General features: G+C 41.6%; 1 protein-coding gene across 2 annotated transcripts; it reads right to left on the minus strand.

Moving 5' to 3' along the window:
• Positions 1–910: 910 nt before the first annotated feature.
• LOC138515467 (broad-complex core protein isoforms 1/2/3/4/5-like) lies at positions 911–9,994 on the minus strand. Of its 2 annotated transcripts, XR_011282016.1 has the most exons (6): positions 9,949–9,994; positions 7,391–7,460; positions 5,470–5,511; positions 4,642–4,741; positions 2,618–2,824; positions 911–1,084 (listed from the first exon to the last, which is right to left on the minus strand). XR_011282016.1 is itself a non-coding variant. In XM_069630294.1 (5 exons), the coding sequence occupies exons 2-4, from the start codon at positions 7,442–7,444 to the stop codon at positions 2,630–2,632; spliced, it is 291 nt and encodes a 96-aa protein (XP_069486395.1). In that variant the 5' UTR covers positions 7,445–7,460; positions 9,949–9,994; the 3' UTR covers positions 911–1,084; positions 2,618–2,629. The 2 variants fall into 2 exon arrangements, 1 of the variants encoding a protein (XP_069486395.1); XM_069630294.1 differs by lacking the exon at positions 4,642–4,741.
• Positions 9,995–10,582: the final 588 nt, after the last annotated feature.

Raw genomic sequence — 10,582 nt, forward strand, 5'->3', positions numbered from 1 at the left:
TCCCCCTTGCCCTTCTTGGAGTAATTACTTTGAGGCTTCATCATCAAAGAGAGCAAAACACAAAGTGTTCTACCATGTTCAATTCCGATGCAGTCATTCTCGCTTTGCTCAGTTATGGTTGAGATAGTTGAGAAATGGTCCTGTCCAGATGGATTTTGGTGCTGTCCTGTGCCCATGAGGTTGTTCTTCCTGTTTTCCTTCATCTTTGCACCTTCCTCCTTGGCAATTGTGCACTCTCCCGACCTTCATGCTATAATGGCCCCCGAGCCCCTTCTCTCTTGCAATTTTCCCTTTTTTGGCACCTCGTTAGGATCATAACAGTGAAGTCTTAAGTATATGTCTAATTCGGTCTGACGTTTACATTTATGAATAGTGTATATGAGTTTGTTGGCTGCTATTATGAGTGCTATTTATCCCAAAATATTCTGCGTGCGTAGCACATGTGAACAGCAATATCTCTGTTTTGTTCTATCTATATCTGAGGTGTGTGTTACCCACATCTCACTATCATTAAATCTATGCTCTAATTGCGCTCATTGCGGCACCAGAAATCCTACTGCTCCAGAGGATGATAAGGCATGCCGCGCGGCATGCACCACCATGCATGAGGATCCAGCATGGCAACAGGCCTTGTGGTTGCAGCACACAGCGAAAGGTGCAGAGGGTGTTCATAGCTCAAACAACAATATAGAGCTTACTTTCTGGAGGAAGACTGCAGGTTATCCTATTTTTGTATGTTCATTCCGAAGGTCATAATGTTTCTGTTTTTACTAATCATAAGCTCTCATTGCAAAGTCAGTGCCCACATTGATAATAGACGATGAAGCTGTTGTAGAAATAACATGTCCCTTTTTCTTAAGAGTACAAGCCAATATTTTTAACATAATAAAAAGCAATTGACAAATCTGCATTAAGCCTGCAAAATGTGTTTATTGACAGAAAAAGCATCATTAATGCACAGGAGCTTGATTGTGTGCACTGTTGCTTCGTCATGTGCAATGCATTGGAAGCTGCACTGGAGCAGTCTCTGGCTTCTTTTCCCTTCTCGTGGTGCAGGTCCAGGGGTCCTCTTTTACTTCCGGCTCTAAAAGAAAGAAAGAAAATAGTAAGCAAAATGTATGCATGTGAAATTATATTCAGTTCACTTAATTCATTGTACTGCGTTGCATACACTAGTACCATTCAAATGGGCTCTAATCTAATCAGAAACCTCATCTATAACTTGGTGTTTGATCTCTGTTGCAGTAAATGTTGGCAACGCTCCCAATGGCAAATACTAAGGGCAGGTCGAGGGACCCATTGCAGATCATGCTTCTGAGGTGTCCTCGAGCTGCCTAATTACAATTGTCTCAGTCCTACCCAGATGGACAGTCATAGTCCAAATGAGAAGGTGCAGCTGGAGGGTCTCTCTGCATCAGCCATCTTAGAGCACTCGCAATTGCTCAGCTGTGTATCGCCTGCATCACCCTAAGAACATAACTTTGAGCAAGCACCTGCTAGACAAACTTCAATTACGGAACCTTATGCTGCATTATTACACTGGTTTTGCCTCATGGTTACCAATGAAGAAGGGAGTACATTGTCTACAAAAAGCAATAGTTTTTGTTCAGTAGACGTAGATTTCCAAATGCTGAAAGTACAGAAGAGCCCTCTGATGCTTCCTCCATATCAACACAAGCAGACATTGAAACAAGATTTTAATCTGCTGCTGAACCGGCATCAATATGTTCCAGATATTGCGATCCAGAACTTTGCAAACGTTATATTGGCGAATACTTGAGTGACGACAGCGCTTGGTAGCCATGAGCAGCTAGAACTTACAGGTCATCCCCTTAGGAACGCTGACACGTGTCCACGTTCATTCAATCTCTACAGTCAATGCGCCATGGCCTCCATTGGGGGCAGCTGCGCTCGTGATGTACTGGAGGATTTGAGAGTCGAGGCTCTATGTGAACACATCCATATGCGTTTTCAAAGGATTCATATGGAAGAAAATGCCACAGAAGAGGTGCTGGTATTGTCAGACTGAAAGTGTGTGTGTCTGTGTCTGTCTGTGCATTGTGATAGAGTCCCACTGCCGAGATCACAAACTGGAGAGGCAGAGAAGCCCAAAGGGGCATCGGGAGAGCCGTGGCTGGGTGCTTAGCTGCAAACCATGCTTGCCATGCAGGAGGCTCTTGGATTGACGAAGAGACATTTTTGCTATGTCTAAATGCTCTTGGATTGATGAAAATGTGTTTTTACACACAACAGGATGGCAACACCTGTGCAACCGAATTGCTATTGTAATACTGTTTACAAAGGATGACTAACAACATTTCTAGACTTAGAGGAGGGCTTACCCATTTTATGGTCTCTCTCTGAAGTGTTGCTCAACTCATTGGCATCGTCAAATGGCGTTCCTATATCATGTGACCATGTGGTATCTGGGGAAGCCAACACATGAAAGATAGACTTGGACTGCCCTGTATCTCAATCCTATGTTCCATCTTTTAAGGACTTCTAGTCAGTCAGCTAGTCAGAGGTACTCAGTGTGGTCACTTGAAGGGACAGGAGAAGAAACTTTTCTCGTAAGCATTTGGCATATTACACACATGATCTGGAGAGCATCACATACCTGATTCCATTATTAGCCTTGAGCTGTGGAAGGTGTAGTGGGAGTGGTGGTGGTTGGAGTAGTGGTGGTTGGAGTAGTGGTGGTTGGCGTAGTTGGAGTTGGAGTTTTGGTGGTTGGCGTAGTAGTAGTTGGAGTAGTTGAACGGAAACGATGATGACGATCTTTACGATTATACTTTCGCTTTGCGTATCCCCTGCTTTCATTTGACTGCAAGAAAAAAAAAAAGTCATCAACAAATGAATTGAAACATCCTGACAATGGATTACAATAAAGCTACAAACCACACAGTTCACATGGTTTTCTATCACTCTTCTATGTTTGCATGTAGACTCAAGGTATCCAAATCATAGAAATGCAAATGGCCGCTTATTTTGTACACTGATTATCTTTAATTTCCATATCTAGCATAGATGCCTTCAGGGGCATGAAAAGGTTTTGCAAAGACAGCTAGTGAACACACCGGAAGGAGTTCATTGTTTTTGCTCATAGGCTAGAGGCAAGCAAGTAGGTTATGTAAAAACCTACTTATGTTCTATTCATGTGTGCATGTGTGGTATTGCTGTAATGCAACTCTAGCAAGAAAGCAGCAGGGTGCTGTGCAAAGGGAAATAAGATATTTATGAGGGGGACTCCTATGTCGAGGGGCAGGAAACACAGGTGTACGCGCTCTAAAATCCGTGACACTTAGCAATTTCAGAATTGTTTTTTCCATTTTAAAAGTTAAAAAAAAGAAAAATAAATTTTCATTAAAACTCGTAAATTGACTACCGCTTCCAAGGGATGTCCGCAAACCTTATAATTATTTGAAAAGTTAGAAAAAAAAGTATATTCATTTAAAATATGAATCTTGAACGAAGGCAGATTGCTTTGCACCATTGCCGTTTATTGATTGGCCTGGCAGATCTTAGTGTTGCAATGTGAGGAGGAGCAGGATTGGAAGAGATTCACATGAGTGGTGTAATGGAGGAGCGACATGGGTGTTTGGGTGAATGGGAAGGAAATGCAGAGAGAAGAGAGAAGGTTGAGGAAGGAAGACCACATGCAGCATTCCCTCTTTTGTTGATGCGGCTTGGGGGGGGGGATGTGGCTAGGTCTGGAAAAGATTTGGGGCTGTTCAAATGTCAGGACTATTAGGACTCAGGGCTAGCTAGCCTTTTTGGTTGTTGCTCCTGGGCTACAACCAAAAGACCCGGGCTATAGCCCCCTTAGCTCCCCCTCCGCCATCTAGCAACGCCTCCGGCCTGGGGCTGTGATGTATTGTAATGGAGTAGAGAAATGTGTGTTTGGGTTCAGGGGAGGGAAATGCAGAGACAACAGAGAAGAGGGAGGATGGAAGACAAGATGGGGCTTTCCCTCATTTGCTGACGTTGCTCGAGCAGCTGTGATGTAATGTAGTGGAGGAGAGACATGGGTGTTTGGGTGCAGGGGAAGGAAATGCTGAGAGAATAAAGAAGGATCGAGGCTGGAAGACAGTACAGGGTATTTTCCTCGTTTGTAGACCCTTTTCATGGCACGCAAGGTAGTGAGTGGTATTGGGCAGAACAGGGCTAAGGGATAGTTTCCCCTGTGTTAACCAAAGGCCTCAGTGGTTGGTTGGGAAATGCGGTGGGCATGGTGTGGAGCACAATCTAATGGTAACAGACAAAAGATGGTTCTAGCAAGACAACCGAAAGAAGAATAAACAGGGAGGCAGGGGTTTGCTGCAGATTCGTTCTGTTGTGTACATGAGAGTTTTGGGGACTCTCTATCTTTAGTAATACTTTATTTTCCCCGATTGGCTTTTTACAAATACTTTGTAGGGACAGCCTCACAATTCTCCTACTCAGTTTTTTTTTTCTCACAGTACCTTATTTTCCTACATAATTCTCAAATTCATTTCTTTTGAATGGTTCACTTGTTCTAAATGTGTCAATATCTATCTCCTGTAGAGGGTAAACCTGGCATTGATTGTTGTATGAGAAAAAGTTAAACAAAGATTTTAATTTGTGAGCAATTGATGTCAAATGAATAATGAAAGGCCATACACATTCCTGAGAAGAACAAGAAACAAGGAACACTTTCAAAAGGTGATTTTTCACTTGCGTCGGAAGCACTTCGATCCTCCCGCATCTTTGCTACGGAAGCCTGTAAGTATCACAAGGAACAGAGGAAGAACAATCAAGAATGAAAAGGTAGAATGCAAATCAAAGATCACAACTACATACATTTCCTGATCCTGCTTCCTCTGTAGTCCAATCAAATGTGCTGAATCCTGATCCAGGACATTTGCCTCTTCTCTTAATATTATTGAACAGAAATGCTGTTTTATGGCTGTTTCTAAAAATGCTGATGTGTTTAGAATGGTTGCCAGTGATAGGGTCGAACACAAAAGGATCGAATGCCTTTTGATCGACAGTCAAAGGATCGAAAAAAAGGGTCGTTTTTTTTAAAAAAAAAGACATGTATGGGAGGGTTCCGCCCCAGCCCCGCGTTTTCTTTATTAAATACATTTTTTTACCAACCCAAACTAAAAAATATATACAAATAAATAAAACAAAAATTCAAACCTTTTTTTTCGATCCTTTTGCATTCGAGCAAAAGGTCATTCGATCCTTTTTTTTCGATCGTTTGACTGGACACCGTTTAGAATTGCATAATTAGTATGTCTTCTTAATTAATTTGCCACACAGATTAGTCACCATTTATGAAATGATCCTATAGATCGCTTTTTTTAATTTGCATTGAAAGTTGCATTATTAGGAAAAATAAATGTGTGAAATGATTAACTGACTTAACTTTAAAATAAAATGGATAAAACTAATATTGATGAATGCAAGAAAAAGAAATTCATTGAGAAGGAGAGGGTCACTTACGCTGCCAGCACTTGCATCTTCCTGTTCATTCTCTGCAGAGGTCTGCAAATAATGCCGGGGACACAAGAAGAAGCCTTCAGAATTACATGCAAAGGACACATACAAACATTCACAATTCCTATTCCCATCCTATTCTGTATACATTGATGTAACTTTGCCATTAGCAGGATCTGTCATCTCTATCAATAGTTATATATGATCCTAAAAGTTGAATTGAGAATTGCAAAATACAATCCATATCGCCAGACCCATTGTATGCAAAGGTCTGGTGTATTGCAAATGTCACAGCTTTCTGCAGCCTGCACGCTGGGACCCCCATGGAAGAGAAGCCCACTCGCCAGCTGGTTTACATACTTTTATTCTGCATAAAATAACAGCCCTGTTTGAATACAAGTATTTTATGAACTGCCCAATACGTCCCTCTTCTGTGCTTGCAGATAGGTATTAGAAAACTATCTCCAATAAAAATAAAACTTTAAAAGTCACGTTCACTTGCCTTTATTTTAAAAAAATGATAATTCCCCCTATTCGTGAGGCATTAACTGTCTCCATACAACTTCCTTCTACTATCAAAAGAACTGTCAGTCAATTTCACTTGGAACTGCCCCCTATAACATACCATAAACTGCCCTGTAATAATCTGCGGTATGCAAGCATGCCTTTTTATGCTATGTCTTCAGGGGCTAAACCCTGAATTCCTGCGTTTGATGAGCGTCATTATTCGGTCACTAGAGCGGCTTAATATCTGCTGCTTTGGAGTTCTTGGCTATCCCAAAAGGTTGCTGAAACAGTGGAACACACTCCTACTAATAAGGCAGCAATGCAAGCCCCTTGGAGGCTCTTCTCTGGCTCGTCATTTGCTCTGGGTCTCCTCTGTAGTGATGTCCAGCAGCACTAAGGGGACTTTTGGTGGGCAGACTTTGCCTCAGAATGGACTTCACTGACTGATTGTCACTGACAGAGACTTTTGGGCTGATCAACTTACTGACTGACTCACTCACTCACGCAGCTGCTAAGCACTCATAGAGCCTGATTCATGGAATTCTTTGCACAGTGCAAAGTGGCTTTTCACTAGTGCAAAGTGACTTGCACTGTCAACGAATACCCTTATTCATGCAGCAGTGCAAAGTGTCGTTTTGCTGTGCAAAGTGACTTTGCTCAAAAATCCAAGAATCAGGCCCATAGAGTGGTACTTTTTGGCATAAATAAAGGGAACAGAATATGAAGAGGGAAACAAGAACAGAGGGCTTGGGGTGAGTGAGGAAAGGTCGTGAGTGTTTCAGGGTGAGCAGGCAGTGGCGTACCATGGAGCACCATGGTATGACCGCGCTGAAAGGAAGATGGATGATAGAGGTATGAGAGCGCGGTAAAGATGTCCACTAGTCTGAGATCCAAATGAGCGATCAGAATGATGGAAGACACATGCAGAGTAAGGGCCGAAGAGGAGATACTGCAGTTCTCACTTTTCAGGAGAAACCACAGCATATAAATATACTTAGAATCTCCTAACTTTGGAGAACCCTTAGCGATGGAGGCAGAAACGATCATCAGAATATACACAGGAGATAGAGAAGGGGATAAGTGAAGGCAGGGTGGCCAGGAGAGGGATGAGGGAGGCCTTTGCCCTGATCCGGGGGACATGCTACACACGTCCGCCTTCATCACTAGCATTGCAATTATTGTAAACAATGAATCTCTCTTCCCTTTGATTGTGTTGGAAACAATGGACTGAAACATTGGTCACTTGCATTAGTACCATTATTGTAAGGTTTATACATAAGAAAACACAATGGAATAAGGCACATTATGAAATGGGGGGATTCTGATGAGATCAGGATTAATTGTGAACTACTTAAGTTGTTTGCCCACTTGCAGCAAGTCTAACGCTGTCTAACTTTACCCCACTGATTCTGCCACTTACCACTATGCAAATAGCTACCGCCATAAAGCAGGCCACCACAAGTAGAGTCCTCATTGTGTATCAGCTGCCTCTGAAAGTAAATAAATAAATAAAAATGAAACACTTATGTGGGCGTTTTATGCACTGCACATTTCTCTGACATTTAAAAAGGAATGGGCTCACTGAACGTATTTTTTTTTTACTGATATAGAATTAGGGAAAGGTGCTGTGAAGCAATGGATTGATGAACAGAGCTCAGGGGCCACAATTTGTAAAATTCTTCACATGACGTCCAGGTGGATAGCATGACGAACTGTCCCTTCCTACCATTTGCAAATACCAAAAATAGCCCTTTCAACCACAATGTCACAAGAGGGTCAATCTTAAGATCATGTGCACCTTATTTCTAAGACCAATACACATTCAAAATGTGAAAGACTACAATCATTCAGCTTTTAGAAACAGTAAAATGACTTGTATTCACTTTTTTGATAAATGGTAAAGAATCAATATTCGAAAACCCACTGATATGCTTCAAGTGACCCATGTTATCACGATGAGTTCCTTGTTTCTAAAACATTGAACATTTATATGTGTTGCCAACATCTGAATGGCATTTGTTTCATATGTCACAAAAAAAACAATATATAAAAAAAGAGAAAAAAAAATATATGCTAGAGTGCTGCTGATATCCTGTGGGGGAGTCCTGGGTGGTCTGGAAATGCTTCTGCTGAGGTTGGTGTTCAGAATCCTTAGCACGCCCAGGAGAATTCCCAGTGCCAGTGAGAAGTGCAGTGCCTTTAAACAACAGAAATGAACACAGCAAGGGATGTTATGGATCACACTCCTAGCTATGCTTTGGACTCCGATAAGACACATTAGGCTTAGTTCCGATGTTTAAACATGAAATAAGATGGTGTTCAACTAAGTCTCTCTATTATCTGCCAGTATTCTGATGGTTATTCCATTTCTCTTTCCTGGTGTCCAGTTATGCAAACTTAGTTTGACTAGCACAAGGTAGTCCAGTCTGGTAATGGTGCAGCTCATTTCTCACCAACCTCATGAAATAATCATTGTTATACAACCAGGACCTCAAAAAACAACCTCCCTCATACCCTAAGTCTCTTTCTCCTCCCCACTGCTTCTCAACAGCTCTAGGGCACCAATTGGAGAGGTAAGTCATGGCTAATGCCTCTCTGGTTTTCAAAGTGTAGACTACACCCAATCCTTCAAAATGTTTGAGGGATGATCCTTGATAAAGAAGTAAGTGAACTGCCTCACATAGTTCAAGACTGACAGTTGATGTTGTAGCTATGCTTACATGTCTCCAAACCATTGTAGCTACTGAAAGCTTCAACTACAGGAATGAACACAGGCCAGCCATCCCCAATCCCATCTGCCAAAGATCATGCTTCCTAGACATGAGCTCACGGATCACATCATTTCTTGTCCTTGTGGAGCCATGACTTTCCTTCAAACCCATTATCTACAAAGCCAGTCCATATTCAGGACTCAAAAAAACAACTCACCAATGTCAACCTCTCCTCTCCAAATAAACCTGAATGCTGTGAGGAAGACCTTCATCATAGCCATATGAGAGACATGTAGTCATTCCTTTGTTTGAATTAAGATTCTTTAATATGTGCAAAGCCCAGGAGCTTATCGAGGTTTTCCACTCAATTGTACATAAACACCCATTGAGTTATATTCTGCTACAAAATGTACATTCATACAACCTGTGACCCTTACATGTTATTGTTTTGTGGGCAACGTTGCCAAAATAATGTTTCTGTAACTCAAAATGCTGAATAGATTTGTTAAGAAAGCACAGCCTATTCACCTCAGACCCAGGTCCATAGCATTCACATCATTGTGTCCAGTGCTGGATCATTGGCAATTGAAGACCAGCAATGACTGGAGGACATGACACTGACAACAAACGTGCATCCGAACATCTCCCCACTAGTTAAATTGCTATGTTCACATTTGAAAGTGTGGGATTGTGGGATCCACAGATCAAATAACGTAATTAGTTCATCTGATGTTTCTTTCATACAATCTTCTAGCCTAAGATATGTTGGGGTTCTTAGTAAATGAATCTGTTCATTCTAGAGAGCAGCACAGGCGTAGGATGTACACATTGTAGAATTTAGGCAATAATCTATTCACCAACAGGCTGCTTCCACGTGTCGCCTTGCCCCATTGACTGCCTGAATATTTAGAATCAGGATGATCTTTATAATTACTAAGAAAATACAGTTGATCTATTTTATAAAGCATTTTGCAATGGGATTTTCCCTTCGAAAAACGCTTTGCAAATCAGTCCAAATGTGTCTTTCCTGAAATCAATAAAAAATAGGTTTTCATATTATTTTGTCCCACATTAATATCAAACCAAATTTTATCATACGGTCGGTGGACGAAAGCACCCCAATTCATGCCATTATATTTAAAAATGTTATAGAACACACAAATAATTTTATGTAATGTCAATACAAAGTGGGTTGTGATTAATTGGAAACAAAAAATCGTGCACATTTCCACAGCATGAGATGCGTTGCACTAACACAGCCACTTACCTTCCTCGAGTAGTGACGTGAATGATCCTGTTGCCTGTGTTGCAGAACTGATGTTTGAAAGCGGAGCATGCATTGCATTTATAGTGTTCTTTGAAATGGTGCCTTATTTCAGGGATTAACACAAATTAGTGCACGATGGGACCGTGGGCGTAAAAAACCCTCCCCACTTAACTCTCGGATGTGTTCCCCTGTCAACAGTCCCCAAACACAAATAACTTCACAAGAAGGTGTGGCTTTTCTTTGAAATATTGAGCAAGTTGGGAGAGCTTGTTCAAAGCATCACAGCATCAGACACTTGGTGTACATTAACTCTGATTTGTTCTGTAATTGTATAATTGTTCCAGAGATAGGTACCACCCCCGTTTAGCATGGAAGAGGCAGGCTGCTCTTTGTTTTGTCAGTTGCTACAGCCCCACCTTTCCTGATCCACAGTGAATCTTACAAATGCACTGCCTTGACCATCACATGATTTGGAGACTATTGCAGGGGTGAAATGAAGGAGGCAGAGAAAATAAATGTAGTCTTTCTGCGCTGGCTATTATAATAAAAGTCGTGCTCAATGGAGCCTGCAAGGTGGAAAGTGACTTTTCACTGGTGCAACGTGACTTTGCACTGCCAACAAACACCCTGATTC

The sequence above is a fragment of the Ambystoma mexicanum genome, chromosome 6q (assembly GCF_040938575.1).
Source record: "Ambystoma mexicanum isolate Mex_15411 chromosome 6q, UKY_AmexF1_1, whole genome shotgun sequence".
In the NCBI taxonomy this organism is placed as follows: Eukaryota; Metazoa; Chordata; class Amphibia; order Caudata; family Ambystomatidae; genus Ambystoma; species Ambystoma mexicanum.